Source organism: Coregonus lavaretus (assembly GCF_964263955.1).
Source record: "Coregonus lavaretus genome assembly, contig: HAP1_SCAFFOLD_317, whole genome shotgun sequence".
Lineage (NCBI taxonomy): Eukaryota > Metazoa > Chordata > Actinopteri > Salmoniformes > Salmonidae > Coregonus > Coregonus lavaretus.
The window spans coordinates 187354-209853 of record NW_028167105.1 but is presented as its reverse complement, the minus strand read 5'-3'; the positions used below and the strand labels follow the sequence as shown (position 1 = coordinate 209853).

The window sequence follows — 22500 nt, the reverse complement described above, 5'->3', positions numbered from 1 at the left end:
TCAAACGTTTTCTGTAAGTCTTCACAAGGTTTTCACACACTGTTGCTAGTATTTTGGCCCATTCCTCCATGCACATCTCCTCTAGAGCAGTTATGTTTTGGGGCTGTCGCTGGGCAACACAGACTTTCAACTCCCTCCAAAGATTTTCTATGGGGTTGAGATCTGGAGACTGGCTAGGCCACTCCAGGACCTTGAAATGCTTCTTACGAAGCCACTCCTTCGTTGCCCGGGCGGTGTGTTTGGGATCATTGTCATGCTGAAAGACCCAGCCACGTTTCATCTTCAATGTCCTTGCTGATGGAAGGAGGTTTTCACTCAAAATCTCACGATACATGGCCCCATTCATTCTTTCCTTTACACGGATCAGTCGTCCTGGTCCCTTTGCAGAAAAACAGCCCCAAAGCATGATGTTTCCACTCCCATGCTTCACAATAGGTATGGTGTTCATTGGATGCAACTCAGCATTCTTTGTCCTCCAAACACGACGAGTTGAGTTTTTACCAAAAAGTAATATTTTGGTTTCATCTGACCATATGACATTCTCCCAATCCTCTTCTGGATCATCCAAATGCACTCTAGCAAACTTCAGACGGGCCTGGACATGTACTGGCTTAAGCAGGGGGACACGTCTTGCACTGCAGGATTTGAGTCCGTGGCGGCGTAGTGTGTTACTGATGGTAGGCTTTGTTACTTTGGTCCCAGCTCTCTGCAGGTCATTCACTAGGTTCCCCCGTGTGGTTCTGGGATTTTTGCTCACCGTTCTTGTGATCATTTTGACCCCACGGGGTGAGATCTTGCGTGGAGCCCCAGATCGAGGGAGATTATCAGTGGTCTTGTATGTCTTCCATTTCCTAATAATTGCTCCCACAGTTGATTTATTCAAACCAAGCTGCTTACCTATTGCAGATTCAGTCTTCCCAGCCTGGTGCAGGTCTACAATTTTGTTTCTGGTGTCCTTTGACAGCGCTTTGGTCTTGGCCATAGTGGAGTTTGGAGTGTGACTGTTTGAGGTTGTGGACAGGTGTCTTTTATACTGATAACAAGTTCAAACAGGTGCCATTAATACAGGTAACGAGTGGAGGACAGAGGAGCCTCTTAAAGAAGAAGTTACAGGTCTGTGAGAGCCAGGAATCTTGCTTGTTTGTAGGTGACCAAATACTTATTTTCCACCATAATTTGCAAATAAATTCATTAAAAGTCCTACAATGTGATTTTCTGGATTTTTTTTTCTCAATTTGTCTGTCATAGTTGACGTGTACCTATGATGAAAATTACAGGCCTCTCTCATCTTTTTAAGTTGGAGAACTTGCACAATTGGTGGCTGACTAAATACTTTTTCCCCCCACTGTATCTGGTACAGGGAGTCAACATCAATATATCTGGTACAGGGAGTCAACATCAATATATCTGGTCAATGAAGGTACAGGGAGTCAACATCAATATATCTGGTCAATGAAGGTACCGGGAGTCAACATCAATATATCTGGTCAATGAAGGTACAGGGAGTCAACATCAATATATCTGGTCAATGAAGGTACAGGGAGTCAACATCAATATATCTGGTACAGGGAGTCAACATCAATATATCTGGTACAGGGAGTCAACATCAATATATCTGGTACAGGGAATCAACATCAATATATCTGGTCAATGAAGGTACAGGGAGTCAACATCAATATATCTGGTCAATGAAGGTACAGGGAGTCAACATCAATATATCTGGTCAATGAAGGTACAGGGAGTCAACATCAATATATCTGGTACAGGGAGTCAACATCAATATATCTGGTCAATGAAGGTACAGGGAGTCAACATCAATATATCTGGTACAGGGAGTCAACATCAATATATCTGGTCAATGAAGGTACAGGGAGTCAACATCAATATATCTGGTACAGGGAGTCAACATCAATATATCTGGTCAATGAAGGTACAGGGAGTCAACATCAATATATCTGGTACAGGGAGTCAACATCAATATATCTGGTCAATGAAGGTACAGGGAGTCAACATCAATATATCTGGTCAATGAAGGTACAGGGAGTCAACATCAATATATCTGGTCAATGAAGGTACAGGGAGTCAACATCAATATATCTGGTCAATGAAGGTACAGGGAGTCAACATCAATATATCTGGTCAATGAAGGTACAGGGAGTCAACATCAATATATCTGGTACAGGGAGTCAACATCAATATATCTGGTCAATGAAGGTACAGGGAGTCAACATCAATATATCTGGTACAGGGAGTCAACATCAATATATCTGGTCAATGAAGGTACAGGGAGTCAACATCAATATATCTGGTACAGGGAGTCAACATCAATATATCTGGTCAATGAAGGTACAGGGAGTCAACATCAATATATCTGGTCAATGAAGGTACAGGGAGTCAACATCAATATATCTGGTACAGGGAGTCAACATCAATATATCTGGTCAATGAAGGTACAGGGAGTCAACATCAATATATCTGGTACAGGGAGTCAACATCAATATATCTGGTACAGGGAGTCAACATCAATATATCTGGTACAGGGAGTCAACATCAATATATCTGGTCAATGAAGGTACAGGGAGTCAACATCAATATATCTGGTACAGGGAGTCAACATCAATATATCTGGTCAATGAAGGTACAGGGAGTCAACATCAATATATCTGGTCAATGAAGGTACAGGGAGTCAACATCAATATATCTGGTCAATGAAGGTACAGGGAGTCAACATCAATATATCTGGTCAATGAAGGTACAGGGAGTCAACATCAATATATCTGGTCAATGAAGGTACAGGGAGTCAACATCAATATATCTGGTACAGGGAGTCAACATCAATATATCTGGTCAATGAAGGTACAGGGAGTCAACATCAATATATCTGGTACAGGGAGTCAACATCAATATATCTGGTCAATGAAGGTACAGGGAGTCAACATCAATATATCTGGTACAGGGAGTCAACATCAATATATCTGGTCAATGAAGGTACAGGGAGTCAACATCAATATATCTGGTCAATGAAGGTACAGGGAGTCAACATCAATATATCTGGTACAGGGAGTCAACATCAATATATCTGGTCAATGAAGGTACAGGGAGTCAACATCAATATATCTGGTACAGGGAGTCAACATCAATATATCTGGTACAGGGAGTCAACATCAATATATCTGGTACAGGGAGTCAACATCAATATATCTGGTCAATGAAGGTACAGGGAGTCAACATCAATATATATGGTCAATGAAGGTACAGGGAGTCAACATCAATATATCTGGTACAGGGAGTCAACATCAATATATCTGGTCAATGAAGGTACAGGTAGTCAACATCAATATATCTGGTCAATGAAGGTACATGGAGTCAACATCAATATATCTGGTACAGGGAGTCAACATCAATATATCTGGTACAGGGAGTCAACATCAATATATCTGGTACAGGGAGTCAACATCAATATATCTGGTCAATGAAGGTACAGGGAGTCAACATCAATATATCTGGTCAATGAAGGTACAGGGAGTCAACATCAATATATCTGGTCAATGAAGGTACAGGGAGTCAACATCAATATATCTGGTCAATGAAGGTACAGGGAGTCAACATCAATATATCTGGTCAATGAAGGTACAGGGAGTCAACATCAATATATCTGGTCAATGAAGGTACAGGGAGTCAACATCAATATATCTGGTCAATGAAGGTACAGGGAGTCAACATCAATATATCTGGTACAGGGAGTCAACATCAATATATCTGGTACAGGGAGTCAACATCAATATATCTGGTCAATGAAGGTACAGGGAGTCAACATCAATATATATGGTCAATGAAGGTACAGGGAGTCAACATCAATATATCTGGTCAATGAAGGTACAGGGAGTCAACATCAATATATCTGGTCAATGAAGGTACAGGGAGTCAACATCAATATATCTGGTCAATGAAGGTACAGGGAGTCAACATCAATATATCTGGTCAATGAAGGTACAGGGAGTCAACATCAATATATCTGGTACAGGGAGTCAACATCAATATATCTGGTCAATGAAGGTACAGGGAGTCAACATCAATATATCTGGTACAGGGAGTCAACATCAATATATCTGGTCAATGAAGGTACAGGGAGTCAACATCAATATATCTGGTACAGGGAGTCAACATCAATATATCTGGTCAATGAAGGTACAGGGAGTCAACATCAATATATCTGGTACAGGGAGTCAACATCAATATATCTGGTCAATGAAGGTACAGGGAGTCAACATCAATATATCTGGTCAATGAAGGTACAGGGAGTCAACATCAATATATCTGGTCAATGAAGGTACAGGGAGTCAACATCAATATATCTGGTCAATGAAGGTACAGGGAGTCAACATCAATATATCTGGTCAATGAAGGTACAGGGAGTCAACATCAATATATCTGGTACAGGGAGTCAACATCAATATATCTGGTCAATGAAGGTACAGGGAGTCAACATCAATATATCTGGTACAGGGAGTCAACATCAATATATCTGGTCAATGAAGGTACAGGGAGTCAACATCAATATATCTGGTACAGGGAGTCAACATCAATATATCTGGTCAATGAAGGTACAGGGAGTCAACATCAATATATCTGGTCAATGAAGGTACAGGGAGTCAACATCAATATATCTGGTCAATGAAGGTACAGGGAGTCAACATCAATATATCTGGTCAATGAAGGTACAGGGAGTCAACATCAATATATCTGGTACAGGGAGTCAACATCAATATATCTGGTCAATGAAGGTACAGGGAGTCAACATCAATATATCTGGTACAGGGAGTCAACATCAATATATCTGGTCAATGAAGGTACAGGGAGTCAACATCAATATATCTGGTACAGGGAGTCAACATCAATATATCTGGTACAGGGAGTCAACATCAATATATCTGGTACAGGGAGTCAACATCAATATATCTGGTCAATGAAGGTACAGGTAGTCAACATCAATATATCTGGTCAATGAAGGTACAGGGAGTCAACATCAATATATCTGGTACAGGGAGTCAACATCAATATATCTGGTACAGGGAGTCAACATCAATATATCTGGCACAGGGAGTCAACATCAATATATCTGGTCAATGAAGGTACAGGGAGTCAACATCAATATATATGGTCAATGAAGGTACAGGGAGTCAACATCAATATATCTGGTCAATGAAGGTACAGGGAGTCAACATCAATATATCTGGTCAATGAAGGTACAGGGAGTCAACATCAATATATCTGGTCAATGAAGGTACAGGGAGTCAACATCAATATATCTGGTCAATGAAGGTACAGGGAGTCAACATCAATATATCTGGTACAGGGAGTCAACATCAATATATCTGGTACAGGGAGTCAACATCAATATATCTGGTACAGGGAGTCAACATCAATATATCTGGTCAATGAAGGTACAGGGAGTCAACATCAATATATATGGTCAATGAAGGTACAGGGAGTCAACATCAATATATCTGGTCAATGAAGGTACAGGGAGTCAACATCAATATATCTGGTCAATGAAGGTACAGGGAGTCAACATCAATATATCTGGTCAATGAAGGTACAGGGAGTCAACATCAATATATCTGGTCAATGAAGGTACAGGGAGTCAACATCAATATATCTGGTCAATGAAGGTACAGGGAGTCAACATCAATATATCTGGTCAATGAAGGTACAGGGAGTCAACATCAATATATCTGGTACAGGGAGTCAACATCAATATATCTGGTACAGGGAGTCAACATCAATATATCTGGTACAGGGAGTCAACATCAAAATATCTGGTCAGATGTGGATGTATCTGTTGATATTACTTAACAAATATTTATACTGACGTGTTTGTGTGTTTTTCCTGTGTGTGTGTGTGTGGTAACAGACCTCCTGCCCGTGCTGAGGAAGCGTGTGTGTGACGTGCGTTGGGAGGTTCGAGACTCCACTCTAGAGTTCCTCGGCCAGCTGTGTGCGTGTGAGGCGTTGGCCTGCACTGTCACCCCTATCCTGCTGGGGGCGCTGTGTGATCAGGAGAGCTATGTGAGGGCTAGTGCCATCTCTGCCCTGGCCAGGACTCTACCGCTACCACTCAGCGGCCTGCAGGGGGAGGCAGGGAACCATACACAGGTAAGGCTCTGGCCTACACAGTTAATTTACTGGATAACGGATGACTTTTTATACTATTCCAAGTCTTCCTTAAAGAGGTGGGGTTTCAAGTGTCTCCGGGAAGGTGGTGAGTGACTCCGCTGTCCTGGCGTCGAGGGGGAGCTTGTTCCACCATTGGGGTGCCAGAGCAGCGAATAGCTTTTATTTATTTTTATTTATGGGACAACTCAATAGACGATAGTAGTCACACTAAAGTCAACACTTCAAAGGTAATATAGAGATATATATATATATACATACATACATACATACATACATACATACATACATACATACATACATACATACATACATACATACATACATACATACATACATACATACATACATACAGTGCCTTCAGAAAGTATTCACACCCCTTCACTTTTTCCACATTTTGTTGTTTTACAGCCTGAATTTAAAATGGATTAAATTGAGATTTTCTTTTTTTTAACAAGTCACATAATAAGTTACATGTGACAGGAGAAAACTGACAATAGCCCATAATATCAAAGTGGAATTATGTTTTGTTTTTTTTTTGTTCAAGAAGTATTCAATCCCTTTTGTTATGGCAAGCCTAAATAAGTTCAGGAGTAAAAATATGTTTAACAAAGTCACATAATAAGTTGCATGTGATAGGAGAAAACTGAGGATGGATCAACAACATTGTAGTTACGCCAAAACATTGCATCCTGTTTGCAACAAGGCACTAAAGTAATACTGCAAAAAAATGTGGCCAAGTAAGTAACTTTTTGTCCTCAATACAAAGCGTTATGTTTGGGGCAAATACAATACAACACATCACTGAGTACCACTCTCCATATTTTCCAGCATAGTGGTGGCTGCATCATTTGTTTTTTAGTTTTTTTTCCTCTCTATTTTTATTTATTTATTTTTCTTTATAATTTGTTTTATAAATTTTCATTAATTTTTTTCAATCATTTTTATTTTTTATATTTTTTAGTTTTTAGTCATTTAGCAGACGCTCTTATCCAGAGCGACTTACAGTTAGTGAGTGCATACATTTTTTTTTTTTTCATACTGGCCCCCCATGGGAATCGAACCCACAACCCTGGCGTTGCAAACACCATGCTCTATCAACTGAGCTACATCCCTGCTGGCCATTCCCTCCCCTACCCTGGACGACGCTGGGCCAATTGTGCGCCACCCCATGGGTCTCCCGGTCGCGGCCGGCTACGACAGAGACTGGATTCGAACCAGGATCTCTAGTGGCACAGCTAGCACTGCGATGCAGTGCCTTAGACCACTGTGCCACTCGGGAGACTTATGTTATGGGTATGTTTGTAATCGTTAAGGACTGGGGAGTTTTTCCACTATAAAAATAAACGGAATAGAGCTAAGCACAGGCAAAATCCTAGAAGAAAACCTGGTTCAGTTTGCTTTCCAACAGATACTGTGAGATTAATTCACCTTTCAGCAGGACAATAACCTAAAAACACAAGGACAAATCTACGCTGGAGTTGCTTACCAAGAAGACAGTGAATGTTCCTGAGTGGCCGAGTTACGGTTTTTACTTAAATCTGCTTGAAAATATATGGCAAGACCTGAAAATGGTTGCCTAGCAATGATCAACAACCAATTTGACAGGGTTTGAAGAATTTGTAAAATAATAATGGGCAAATGTTGTACAATCCAGGTGTGTAAAGCTCTTAGAGACTTACCCAGAAAGACTCACAGCTGTAAACACTGCCAAAGGTGATTCTAACATGTATTGATTATTTATTTTTTAAACATGTTTTCACTTTGTCATTATGGGGTAAATACACTTGACAAAAAGCCCCCCCCCCCCCCGTGTCACAATGGGATTCCATAAGCTATTAGCGACCGTTGCTATATCAACGGTGTGACGACCGAACGCTCCCAATTCAAAATGTCCTTTTCATCCCAGCTATGTAAACAAAGCTGATTTCCTCGACCATTTCACTGCTTAAACAAGTTTGGTTAATAAGATGAAAACATGACTTCAAACTACTTCTGGGTACCTTGGTAACATTTCAACATCATGAAATCAATGTCTTAAACGTTGCTACGTTTCTGAAATAGCAAAGAAAACGTGTAATCTGCTTGACACATGAATGTTGCTTACCTTACAGGTCACAGTCCGGCTCCGTTGGATATTCCTGCAGTCAGCATGCCAATTGCACACTCCCTCAATTTGAGACATCTGTGGCATTGTGTTGTGTGACAAAACTGCACATTTTGTCCACAGCACAAGGTGCACCTGTGTAATGATCATGCTGTTTAATCAGCTTCTTGATATGCCACACCTGTCAGGTGGATGGATTATCTTGGCAAAGGAGAAATGCTCACTAACAGGGATGTAAACAGATTGGTGCACAAAATTTGAGAGAAATAAGCTTTTTATGCGTATGGAAGATTTCTGGGATCATTTATTTCAGCTCATGAAACATGGGACCAACACTACATGTTGCGTTTTATATTTTAGTTCACTATAAATAAAACTGCCTAGCTAGCTGACTAGGCAGGCTGAGCTAAATAAGTAGCAATGTCAATCTAAAAATATTTTTATTTAATTATTTATTCCTATTTAACAGTATTTACAAATATATATGGTAAAGAAAGAGTGTTGTCTTTTCTGTCTTTTGAGGACTTCTGCAGCAGTATGTAGTCCGCAGGTAGTCACCATTTAAAAACACCGTCCTTTGAGAGCGATTCTGCGGTAATACATTTGTGCGGACTGGGCGAGCGCTTATGAGGTGTTCTAGAACTGCCCGCGTCCTCCGCGAGGTAAAACAGATCCAAGCAACCAGCATAGCAACGGACGCTTTGGTTCATTACGGCTGCTGAAAAGGCTGTAAAAAGGCTTCGAAAGGCTGAAATCGCTTGGTGAGGTGTTGTGCTAAGGTTGTTTACTGTTGTTACAAGGGGTGTGTGTTCTCCCCAGGAGGAGGCCGTGAGTCAGTTATAGTTAATTGTGCTTACTGTGTGTTCTCCCCAGGAGGAGGCCGTGAGTCAGTTACTAGACATCCTCTCTCAGGATTCAGAGGGCTTCGCCAGACGTGCTGTGGTCCAGTTCTTCATCAGCTGGCTAAAGACACACCCATCATCATCCTCCTCCTCCTCCTCCTCCTCGCTGCGTTCTGTCCTATCGCTGGGCAGCACTGACCTGGACTGGGAGGTCAAAGTTCACACCCTGGAGCTGGTTGACGACCTGATGGAGGAAACACTTCCAGGTCACCAGGAGACAGAGCTGTGGTCAGCTCCTCCCCACTACGGTGGCTCTGGAGGGACAAACCTACTAACACACACTAACCACACACACCCTTACGCTGTGGCGCCAAACCAGCCCTCAGCCCTTCTCACACACACCCCGACTGACACACACACCCCCCACACACACGCATCTGTAGTGTGTGGTCTGTCTAGGTTGGTAGAGCTAGGTGTTGTAACAGCGTTACTGAACGGCCTGTTTGACTGTGACAGACCTGTAGCTTTAAAAGCCTGTAGTCTGTTGCTACGACTACGAGACATGGTGTGTCCCCGGTCGCTAGGGAAAGGCGCTATGACGACTGACGACGCCACGGCAACAGTTGCCAAGGTGACTTTTGACCTGAGGGGTCAGGTTTGGGGGCGGGAGGTCATGAGGAAGTTACAGGAGAAGAGAGGATCTGATTGGGTTAGAGAGTCCAGGGAAGTAGGTTGTGATAGGCTGAACAGGAACAGAGTTTCTGATGGGACAGACGGGGCTGGTTCCGAAGCCTGTGATAGGGTGACAGGGAAGAGTGTGTGTGAGGGTAGTGTGACGGTCTGTGAGGTGCTGTGGTCGTTGGGTCTGGAGGAGAGACGGAGTGTGTTATCTCAGAGTAGTGACCACGTCCAGAACTCACCTCTCTCTTTACTGCAGGACATACTGAACGCTACAGACACATCACACACTGAGGAGGTTATAGTGGACTGTTACTGACACACACCCACATCACAAACACTCTACACACGTTGTTGTAGACCAACAGTTTTATTTTTGATAATTGTTTCTCCTCTGTACGTTGACTAGTGAATACCGTAGGTGGTGTTTCTCCTCTGTACGTTGACTAGTGAATACCGTAGGTGGTGTTTCTCCTCTGTACGTTGACTAGTGAATACCGTAGGTGGTGTTTCTCCTCTGTACGTTGACTAGTGAATACTTTAGGTAGTGTTTCTCCTCTGTACGTTGACTAGTGAATACTTTAGGTAGTGTTTCTCCTCTGTACGTTGACTAGTGAATACTTTAGGTAGTGTTTCTCCTCTGTACGTTGACTAGTGAATACTTTAGGTAGTGTTTCTCCTCTGTACGTTGACTAGTGAATACTTTAGGTAGTGTTTCTCCTCTGTACGTTGACTAGTGAATACTTTAGGTAGTGTTTCTCCTCTGTACGTTGACTAGTGAATACTTTAGGTAGTGTTTCTCCTCTGTACGTTGACTAGTGAATACTTTAGGTGGTGTTTCTCCTCTGTACGTTGACTAGTGAATACTTTAGGTAGTGTTTCTCCTCTGTACGTTGACTAGTGAATACTTTAGGTAGTGTTTATCCTCTGTACGTTGACTAGTGAATACCGTAGGTGGTGTTTCTCCTCTGTACGTTGACTAGTGAATACTTTAGGTGGTGTTTCTCCTCTGTACGTTGACTAGTGAATACTTTAGGTAGTGTTTCTCCTCTGTACGTTGACTAGTGAATACTTTAGGTAGTGTTTCTCCTCTGTACGTTGACTAGTGAATACTTTAGGTAGTGTTTCTCCTCTGTACGTTGACTAGTGAATACCGTAGGTGGTGTTCCATTGGGACAGAACTCTTGATCATCCACCTACCAGGAAAATAAATAAAAATACTATTTTGATATTTCAAACCACCGGTGTCAAGGTTTTCCTGACTTGGTATGTTGAACAATGTTGAGAATGAAGAGAGATTCTCTGCCCTTCTCCCGGTTGTACATTCACCCCTCATGGATTTAAAAGGAATGGACTTTATAGTGGAACCTCCCTCCAGTCATGCTTGCACCAATCCTATACTTTGAAATGTATGAGGGGGAGTGAATGAGTGCACACTTCTAGAGAAGAGTAGAGAATCAGAACAGGTGCACTCTGATGAAGTCCTGAAGGCTGAATCCCGAATCACCCCCTGCCCCTCCCTTTACTGGTTCTAACAACAGACCTATCAGCTTGCTGCCAGCTCTTAGCAAACTGTTGGAAAAAATGTGTTTGACCAAATACAATGCCATTTCTCTGTAAACAAATTAACAAGACTTTCAACATGCTTATAGAGAAGGGCACTCAACATGTACTGCACTGACACAAATGACTGAGGATTGGTTGAAAGAAATTGATAATAAGAAGATTCTGGGAGCTGTACTGTTAGATTTCAGTGCAGCTTTTGATATTATTGACCATAACCTGTTGTTGAAAAAACGTATGTGTTATGGCTTTTCAACCTCTGTCATATCGTGGATTCAGAGCTATCAATCTAATAGAACTCAAAGAGTTTTCTTTAATGGAAGCTTCTCTAATGTCAAACATGTAAAGTGTGGTGTACCACAGGGCAGCTCTCTAGGCCCTCCACTCTTTTCTGTCTTTACCAATGACCTGCCACTGGCATTAAACAAAGCATGTGTCCCTGTATGCTGATGATTCAACCTATACGCATCAGCAACCACAGCTAATGAAGTCACCGAACCCCTTAACAAAGAGTTGCAGTCTGTTTAGGAATTGGTGGCCAGTAATAAACTGGTCCTGAACATCTCTAAAACTAAGATCATTGTATTTGGTACAAATCATTCCCTAAGTTCTAGACCACAGCTGAATCTGGTAATAAATGTTGTGGCTGTTGAGCAAGTTGAGGAGACTAAATTACTTGGCGTTACCTTAGATTGTTAACTGTCATGGTCAAAACATATAGATTCAATGGTTGTAAAGATGGGGAGAGGTCTGTCCGTAATAAAGAGATGCTCTGCTTTTTTGACACCACACTCCAAAAAGCAAGTTCTTATCTTGATTATTGTCCAGTCGTGTGGTCGAGTGCTGTAAGGAAAGACCTAGTTAAGCTGCTGGCCCAGAACAGAGCAGCACGTCTTGCTCTTCATTGTAATCAGAGGGTTGATATAAATATTATGCATGCCAGTCTCTCTTGGCTAAGAGTTGAGGAGAGACTGACTGCATCACTACTTCTTTTTATAAGAAACAATATGTTGAAAATCCCAAATTGTTTGCATAGTCAACTTACACACAACTCTTGACACACACACACTTACCCCACCAGACATGCCACCAGGGGTCTTTTCACAGTCCACAAATCCAGAACAAATTCAAGAAAGCGTACAGTATTATATAGAGCCATTAGTGCATGGAACTCCGTTCCATCTCATATTGCTCAAATAAACAGCAAACCTGGTTTAAAAAAACAGATAAAGCAAGATCTCACGGCACAACGCCTCTCCCCTATTTGACCTAGATAGTTTGTGTGTATGTATTGATATGTAGGCCTTTAAAAAATAAAATGTATGTAGTTCTGTCTTATATATTCTATCTGTCTTATAGCTGTTCTTATATATTAATGTTCTGTATTATGTCATGTTTCATGTTCTGTGTGGACCCCAGGAAGAGTAGCTGCTGCTTTTGCAACAGCTAATGGGGATCCTAATAAAAGACCAAAGTGTCCCAAAGCTGAGGGAGTGAAAATGATGGCGAGGGTCATTAGACCATCTGATAGCCACTTTGACCGAGCCAACAACGCTGCCGGCTTCTGAGCCAAGTACTATCCCATAATGCAGTGCAAATTCCCACAGAAGAATGGAGAGGCGTACCTAATTATAAGTCACCTGTATTTGTTTGTGTCTGGTTGAAATGTAACATATGAAATACCTCCCAAATTAAATGTTTAACTGTTACTGGGGTTTATATCTTGTAAAACGACAGGGGAAATTGTCTCATTTGAATTTCATGCTTGTTTTATTATTTAAAAGTGGAACATGAATTGCATGATTCAAGTCAGGAGTCTATCCTGAAGTCGGTGGGTTTATTGAGCCCCTACACCACTCTGGAAGTCACCCTCTGAGTTTCATCAGCAACACGTGACAACGGAGGAAACTCCGAGCGAGTTGGTAGGGCCGAGGGGCTGGTTTGGGATTCACAACATGAGTGTGTGGTTGTCCCCAGATGTGCTTCAGTACACCCTCTGGACCACCGGGGGCGGGGGGGGGGGGCTGTACACACACCACATCTGTCACTCCTCCTGCCTCCCTCCCTCGTTTCTGAAAGATGAAGGGACCCAAGGGAGAGAGAGAGGGGATAGAGAGAGAGGAGGAGAGAGAGAGAGGAGGGGATAGATAGGAGGGGAGAGAGAGAGAGGAGGGGATAGAGCGAGAGGAGGGGATAGAGAGAGAGGAGGAGATAGAGAGAGGAGGGATATAGAGAAGGATATATAGAGAGATAGAGAGAGGAGGGGATAGAGAGAGAGGAGTGATATAGAGAGAGAGAGAGAGAGGAGGAAAGAGAGAGAGAGGAGGGATATAGAGGAGAGAGAGAGAGGATGAGGAGTAATATATTTGTACCTCTGGAGAGAGTGAGGAAGGAAGGCTAGAGAGAGAGGGGAGGAAGGCTAGAGAGAGAGGAGGGGAGGGGATAGAGAGAGAGATGTAGTAATATCTTCTGTTCAGTCTAATTGTTCTGAGAGATTAGAGGGTTCCCTGGAACTGGAGACTGATCAACTGACCCACCCACCATTCCTGTGTGTTAACCATATGCTCTGATTCCAGGTCAGCTGTCTGTGTCCCTCCCACCGTGTGTGTGTGTGTGTGTGTTAACCATATGCTCTGATTCCAGGTCAGCTGTCTGTGTCCCTCCCACCGTGTGTGTGTGTGTGTGTTAACCATATGCTCTGATTCCAGGTCAGCTGTCTGTGTCCCTCCCACCGTGTGTGTGTGTGTGTGTTAACCATATGCTCTGATTCCAGGTCAGCTGTCTGTGTCCCTCCCACCGTGTGTGTGTGTGTGTGTTAACCATATGCTCTGATTCCAGGTCAGCTGTCTGTGTCCCTCCCACCGTGTGTGTGTGTGTGTGTTAACCATATGCTCTGATTCCAGGTCAGCTGTCTGTGTCCCTCCCACCGTGTGTGTGTGTGTGTGTTAACCATATGCTCTGATTCCAGGTCAGCTGTCTGTGTCCCTCCCACCGTGTGTGTGTGTGTGTTAACCATATGCTCTGATTCCAGGTCAGCTGTCTGTGTCCCTCCCACCGTGTGTGTGTGTGTGTGTTAACCATATGCTCTGATTCCAGGTCAGCTGTCTGTGTCCCTCCCACCGTGTGTGTGTGTGTGTGTTAACCATATGCTCTGATTCCAGGTCAGCTGTCTGTGTCCCTCCCACCGTGTGTGTGTGTGTGTTAACCATATGCTCTGATTCCAGGTCAGCTGTCTGTGTCCCTCCCACCGTGTGTGTGTGTGTGTGTTAACCATATGCTCTGATTCCAGGTCAGCTGTCTGTGTCCCTCGTCCCTTCTGAAGCGATATCTTACATAGAGTCAACACGGTTTGGGAAAACCCCAGTTGATCCTGGTGTGTGATAATGTTGTTTCAGATAGGAATGGTCTGACATAGAAACCGACCGACCGACCCGCTACCCGCACTAAGGACAATGATGAATAGTGTGTGTGTGTGTGTGTGTTTGCAGTGTGTGTTATCAGTGTGTGTGTGTGGGGGCTCTGCTCCATGCTGGGTGGTAATGTCAGTGTGGGGGGGGGCTCTGCTCCATGCTGGGTGGTAATGTCAGTGTGGGGGGGCTCTGCTCCATGCTGGGTGGTAATGTCAGTGTGGGGGGGGGGGGGGGGCTCTGCTCCATGCTGGGTGGTAATGTCAGTGTGGGGGGGCTCTGCTCCATGCTGGGTGGTAATGTCAGTGTGGGGGGGGGCTCTGCTCCATGCTGGGTGGTAATGTCAGTGTGGGGGGTGGGGGGGGGGGGGGGCTCTGCTCCATGCTGGGTGGTAATGTCAGTGTGGGGGGGGGGGGGGCTCTGCTCCATGCTGGGTGGTAATGTCAGTGTGGGGGGGGGGGGCTCTGCTCCATGCTGGGTGGTAATGTCAGTGTGGGGGGGCTCTGCTCCATGCTGGGTGGTAATGTCAGTGTGGGGGGGCTCTGCTCCATGCTGGGTGGTAATGTCAGTGTGGGGGGGCTCTGCTCCATGCTGGGTGGTAATGTCAGTGTGGGGGGGGCTCTGCTCCATGCTGGGTGGTAATGTCAGTGTGGGGGGGCTCTGCTCCATGCTGGGTGGTAATGTCAGTGTGGGGGGGGGGGGGGGGGCTCTGCTCCATGCTGGGTGGTAATGTCAGTGTGGGGGGGGGGGGCTCTGCTCCATGCTGGGTGGTAATGTCAGTGTGGGGGGGGGGGCTCTGCTCCATGCTGGGTGGTAATGTCAGTGTGGGGGGGGGGGGGGGCTCTGCTCCATGCTGGGTGGTAATGTCAGTGTGGGGGGGGCTCTGCTCCATGCTGGGTGGTAATGTCAGTGTGGGGGGGGGGGGCTCTGCTCCATGCTGGGTGGTAATGTCAGTGTGGGGGGGGGGGGCTCTGCTCCATGCTGGGTGGTAATGTCAGTGTGGGGGGGGGGGGGGCTCTGCTCCATGCTGGGTGGTAATGTCAGTGTGGGGGGGGCTCTGCTCCATGCTGGGTGGTAATGTCAGTGTGGGGGGGGGGCTCTGCTCCATGCTGGGTGGTAATGTCAGTGTGGGGGGGGCTCTGCTCCATGCTGGGTGGTAATGTCAGTGTGGGGGGGGGGGCTCTGCTCCATGCTGGGTGGTAATGTCAGTGTGGGGGGGGCTCTGCTCCATGCTGGGTGGTAATGTCAGTGTGGGGGGGGGGCTCTGCTCCATGCTGGGTGGTAATGTCAGTGTGGGGGGGGCTCTGCTCCATGCTGGGTGGTAATGTCAGTGTGTGGGGGGGGGGGGGGGGGGGCTCTGCTCCATGCTGGGTGGTAATGTCAGTGTGGGGGGGGGCTCTGCTCCATGCTGGGTGGTAATGTCAGTGTTGGGGGGCTCTGCTCCATGCTGGGTGGTAATGTCAGTGTGTGGGGGGGGGGCTCTGCTCCATGCTGGGTGGTAATGTCAGTGTGTGGGGGGGGGGGCTCTGCTCCATGCTGGGTGGTAATGTCAGTGTGTGGGGGGGGGGGCTCTGCTCCATGCTGGGTGGTAATGTCAGTGTGTGGGGGGGGGGCTCTGCTCCATGTTGGGTGGTAATGTCAGTGTGGGGGGGCTCTGCTCCATGCTGGGTGGTAATGTCAGTGTGTGGGGGGGGGGGGCCCTGCTCCATGCTGGGTGGTAATGTCAGTGTGTGGGGGGGGGGCTCTGCTCCATGTTGGGTGGTAATGTCAGTGTGGGGGGGCTCTGCTCCATGCTGGGTGGTAATGTCAGTGTGTGGGGGGGGGGGGGGGGGGCTCTGCTCCATGCTGGGTGGTAATGTCAGTGTGTGGGGGGGGGCTCTGCTCCATGCTGGGTGGTAATGTCAGTGTGGGGGGGGCTCTGCTCCATGCTGGGTGGTAATGTCAGTGTGGGGGGGGGGGCTCTGCTCCATGCTGGGTGGTAATGTCAGTGTGGGGGGGCTCTGCTCCATGCTGGGTGGTAATGTCAGTGTGGGGGGGGGGCTCTGCTCCATGCTGGGTGGTAATGTCAGTGTGGGGGGGCTCTGCTCCATGCTGGGTGGTAATGTCAGTGTGGGGGGGGGGGGGGGCTCTGCTCCATGCTGGGTGGTAATGTCAGTGGGGGGGGGGGGGCTCTGCTCCATGCTGGGTGGTAATGTCAGTGTGGGGGGGGGCTCTGCTCCATGCTGGGTGGTAATGTCAGTGTGGGGGGGGGCTCTGCTCTATGCTGGGTGGTAATGTCAGTGTGGGGGGGGGCTCTGCTCCATGCTGGGTGGTAATGTCAGTGTGTGGGCATGTGCAGTGAGTCAACATCTTTGTTTGAGTTTAGAGTAGTCCAACAGTCATCACTAACATGTGGGAGTGTGTCTCCCCTCCCTGCTTGGCACGGGATTAAATACCAGAGTTCAGCTTTAGGTCCAATCAAACAACCCCGAGGAAATATCAGCTTAACCAAAGTCATGGGACCTCACTCTCACTCACTCACACACACACACACACACACACACACACACACACACACATACTCACACACACACACACACACACACACACACACACACACACACACACACAGTCTTGTATAACTAACCTTCCATTCAAAATCCTATTCTCCCTGACCTTAACCCTAAAACCTAAACCTAGTGTAATTTTTGAGTTACTTTTATTGTAAATAAGAATACAATGTTTCTAAACGCATGTTGCTTATATTTTTTATGCTAATTCGTTTTAAAATGGTTTCCTCCAGTATAGAGTTAAACACGTCCACTCACACACTCAGCCGCTGCCACGCAGAGGGGCTCTTTACGTGTTCGTTGTTGTGTCTCACTGGGCGGAACGTCACTTCAACCTCTAGTTTTGATTTACAGGCTTCAGCTGTCAACTAACGTGAAATCAACAAAACGTTTCACCGTGTCATTGTATTGAGGTTAAACGTTGGGTGAATGAAAGATTCCCTGACGTTGGAGGACTTCTTCACATCCAATCAGTTTTCCATGTTGTTTTTGGGTTGCCCAGTGGGATGTGTGTGTGTGTGTGTGTGTGTGTGTGTGTACAGGGGTTACATGAGGAGGGGTTTCAATGCAACAACTGTTTAACTAACAAACACACACTCTGTGGTCTGTAAGGACAAGACGTCCTGTGCTCTTCTCTTCTCTTCTATAAACAAAGGGTTTCTTTCCATTTGAACTCTCCCCTCTTCTATAAACGAAGGGTTTCTTTCCATTTGAACTCTCCTCTCTTCTATAAACGAAGGGTTTCCTTCCATCTGAACTCTCCTCTTCTATAAATGAAGGGTTTCCTTCCATTTGAACTCTCCTCTTCTATAAACGAAGGGTTTCCTTCCATTTGAACTCTCCTCTTCTATAAACGAAGGGTTTCCTTCCATTTGAACTCTCCTCTTCTATAAACGAAGGGTTTCCTTCCATTTGAACTCTCCTCTTCTATAAACGAAGGGTTTCCTTCCATTTGAACTCTCCTCTTCTATAAACGAAGGGTTTCCTTCCATTTGAACTCTCCTCTTCTATAAACGAAGGGTTTCCTTCCATTTGAACTCTCCTCTTCTAAATAAACGAAGGGTTTCCTTCCATTTGAACTCTCCTCTTCTAAATAAACGAAGGGTTTCCTTCCATTTGAACTCTCCTCTTCTAAATAAACGAAGGGTTTCCTTCCATTTGAACACTCCTCTCTTTTCCACCCCTCCTTTTGTCTCTCCTTCTCCTGGTTTGTAGGGCGCCTCTGGGGGTTGGTTTGAGAGGGAGGGGGGTATTCTGTCTGATGTGGTGTGTATGTGAGTTGTGAATTTTTTCAGTTGCTCCGTTCGTCTCTGAGCAGGAAGTGTATGAATAGGAAACCCCTTCTCTTCTCTCCTTTTCTCTCCAGATCTTTCCTCTCTTTCTGTCTCCTCCCCTTTACTCTCTATCCCTCCCCATTTCCTGTCTCTCTTTCTGTCTCCTCCCCTTTACTCTCTATCCCTCCCCATTTCCTGTCTCTCTTTCTGTCTCCTCCCCTTTACTCTCTATCCCTCCCCCATTTCCTGTCTCTCTTTCTGTCTCCTCCCCTTTACTCTCTATCCCTCCCCATTTCCTGTCTCTTTCTGTCTCCTCCCCTTTACTCTATATCCCTCCCCATTTCCTGTCTTTCCTACTTTCTCTTCCTCTCATTTCTCTTCCCTTTTCACTCTCTAATAACCCCTCTCCCTACCTCCCTTTCCCCCTTTCCCCATCCCTCTCTCTAATAACCCCTCTCCCTACCTCCCTTTCCCCCTTTCCCCATCCCTCTCTCTAATAACCCCTCTCCCTACCCCCCTTTCCCCATCCCTCTCTCTAATAACCCCTCTCCCTACCTCCCTTTCCCCCTTTCCCCATCCCTCTCTCTAATAACCCCTCTCCCTACCCCCCTTTCCCCATCCCTCTCTCTAATAACCCCTCTCCCTACCTCCCTTTCCCCCTTTCCCCATCCCTCTCTCTAATAACCCCTCTCCCTACCCCCCTTTCCCCATCCCTCTCTCTAATAACCCCTCTCCCTACCTCCCTTTCCCCCTTTCCCCATCCCTCTCTCTAATAACCCCTCTCCCTACCTCCCTTTCCCCATCCCTCTCTCTAATAACCCCTCTCCCTACCTCCCTTTCCCCATCCCTCTCTCTAATAACCCCTCTCCCTACCCCCCTTTCCCCATCCCTCTCTCTAATAACCCCTCTCCCTACCTCCCTACCTCCCTTTCCCCATCCCTCTCTCTAATAACCCCTCTCCCTACCCCCCTTTCCCCATCCCTCTCTCTAATAACCCCTCTCCCTACCTCCCTTTCCCCATCCCTCTCTCTAATAACCCCTCTCCCTACCTCCCTTTCCCCATCCCTCTCTCTAATAACCCCTCTCCCTACCTCCCTTTCCCCATCCCTCTCTCTAATAACCCCTCCCCCTTTCCCCCTTTCCCCATCCCTCTCTCTAATAACCCCTCCCCCTTTCCCCTCCCTCTCTCTCTCCCTCCCTCAGGTCGCAGGGGTGCTGTTTCCACAAACTCTGACTAAACGAGGCCTTTGGTTTAGATACACATTGTGTGTGTCAACACTACATTGGACCATTTCTATACACAAACAACTATCAAGTTAAACTAATCTGCTTTTCTCTCTCTCCCTCTCTCGCTCTTCTTCTCCATGTTTATCTCTCTCCTCCCCTCCCCCTCTTCCATCTCTGCAGCTGAATGTACCACGGCTAAAAATGGACTCCTGATAAGCAGGAAAAGACCAGCGTGTAGGACACCAGTTAGCTAGTCTCTCTGCTAAGGCCGATGCCGGGGTCAGTTAGTTAGGTTTGGACTAAACAGGCCTCCGTAGACTGATCCAAGGTCAGTTCGTTAGGTTTGGACTAAAACAGGCCTCCATAGACTGATCCAAGGTCAGTTAGGTTTGGACTAAACAGGCCTCCGTAGACTGATCCGAGGTCAGTTCGTTAGGTTTGGACAAAATAGGCCACTGTAGACTGATCCGAGGTCAGTTCGTTAGGTTTGGACTAAACATGCCTCCGTAGACTGATCCGAGGTCAGTTCGTTAGGTTTGGACTAAACAGGCCTCCGTAGGGTGTTGTTTACCAAACGCTGCTCTTCTTCTTGGTGTATTCTAACCATAAAGGACAGAACCCGTCCCGACCCTCTGTGAAGGCACTGAAAGCTTGTAGCATTTGACTGTGTCTGAAACGTTCACACACGAGCACACAAACACACACTGACCCAGTAAAAGCCCCCCAATAAGGAGACAGAGAGAGGCGTGGGCTCAGGGAATTGCAGCGCTGCATTTATCAGAACAGAACCAAAGCTATCCTATAGAGAAACAAACACACACTGACCCAGTAAAAGCCCCCCCCAATAAGGAGACAGAGAGAGGCGTGGGCTCAGGGAATTGCAGCGCTGCATTTATCAGAACAGAACCAAAGCTAGTCTGTAGAGAAACAAACACAGAGCAGCCAATACATGTTGCACAACTCCTCCTCTCTCTGTTCTTCCTCTCCTCTTTCAGATTTCATCATTTTTTTTGTGCAGGAGATTTCAATCCAGTGCAATCAACAACAACCGTTGGAGAAAAAAAATTACAACAATGGAACTGTACAAAACGTTAGGGGGTAACGTTACAGTGGCGTTAGGGGGTAACGTTACAGTGGCGTTAGGGGGTAACGTTACAGTGGCGTTAGGGTAAAGTTACAGTAATGTTGGGGTTAGTGGTGACAGTAGTAGTGTGTTTTGACACAGTTTTACAGTTTACTCACAGAGAACGGATACACACAGTAGGCTATATACACACTCACAGGGAACGGATACACACAGTAGGCTATATACACACTCACAGAGAACGGATACACACAGTAGGCTATATACACACTCACAGAGAACGGATACACACAGTAGGCTATATACACACTCACAGAGAACGGAGACACACAGTAGGCTATATACACACTCACAGAGAACGGATACACACAGTAGGCTATATACACACTCACAGGGAACGGATACACACAGTAGGCTATATACACACTCACAGGGAACGGATACACACAGTAGGCTATATACACACTCACAGAGAGCGGATACACACAGTAGGCTATATACACACTCACAGAGAGCGGATACACACAGTAGGCTATATACACAGAAGGAACAGTGGCTAGAGAGGGAGAGAGAGGGACAGTGGTTCTAAGGTAGTGTTGGTAATGCATAGTTAGACTAGATGTTCTGGTTCTAAGGTAGTGTTGGTAATGCATAGTTAGACTAGATGTTCTGGTTCTAAGGTTGGTAATGCATAGTTAGACTAGATGTTCTGGTTCTAAGGTTGGTAATGTATAGTTAGACTAGATGTTCTGGTTCTAAGGTAGTGTTGGTAATGCATAGTTAGACTAGATGTTCTGGTTCTAAGGTAGTGTTGGTAATGCATAGTTAGACTAGATGTTCTGGTTCTAAGGTAGTGTTGGTAATGCATAGTTAGACTAGATGTTCTGGTTCTAAGGTAGTGTTGGTAATGCATAGTTAGACTAGATGCTCTGGTTCTAAGGTAGTGTTGGTAATGCATAGTTAGACTAGATGTTCTGGTTCTAAGGTTGGTAATGTATAGTTAGACTAGATGTTCTGGTTCTAAGGTAGTGTTGGTAATGCATAGTTAGACTAGATGTTCTGGTTCTAAGGTAGTGTTGGTAATGCATAGTTAGACTAGATGTTCTGGTTCTAAGGTAGTGTTGGTAATGCATAGTTAGACTAGATGTTCTGGTTCTAAGGTAGTGTTGGTAATGCATAGTTAGACTAGATGTTCTGGTTCTAAGGTAGTGTTGGTAATGCATAGTTAGACTAGATGTTCTGGTTCTAAGGTAGTGTTGGTAATGCATAGTTAGACTAGATGATCTGGTTCTAAGGTAGTGTTGGTAATGCATAGTTAGACTAGATGTTCTGGTTCTAAGGTAGTGTTGGTAATGCATAGTTAGACTAGATGTTCTGGTTCTAAGGTAGTGTTGGTAATGCATAGTTAGACTAGATGTTCTGGTTCTAAGGTAGTGTTGGTAATGCATAGTTAGACTAGATGTTCTGGTTCTAAGGTAGTGTTGGTAATGCATAGTTAGACTAGATGTTCTGCTGTAAGGGTGGGTGTTTCTTTACCCTCAGTCACTAATTCATCTTTCCAGCCACAATAGAGAGGGAGAGAGAGAGAGGGGGGG

At 45.5% G+C, this 22500-nt stretch overlaps 1 protein-coding gene across 1 annotated transcript in view; it reads left to right on the top strand.

Annotated features, from left to right (window-relative positions):
- The window catches only part of LOC311113870 (BRCA1-associated ATM activator 1-like), a 30284-nt gene extending 17576 nt beyond the window's left edge, over nucleotides 1-12708 (top strand). The window contains exons 12-13 of the mRNA XM_084189156.1: nucleotides 5915-6156; nucleotides 9155-12708. Coding sequence (XP_084045282.1) covers nucleotides 5915-6156; nucleotides 9155-10120 — 1208 coding nt within the window. The 3' untranslated portion in view covers nucleotides 10121-12708. The remainder of the gene's footprint in view (nucleotides 1-5914; nucleotides 6157-9154) is intronic.
- Nucleotides 12709-22500: the final 9792 nt, after the last annotated feature.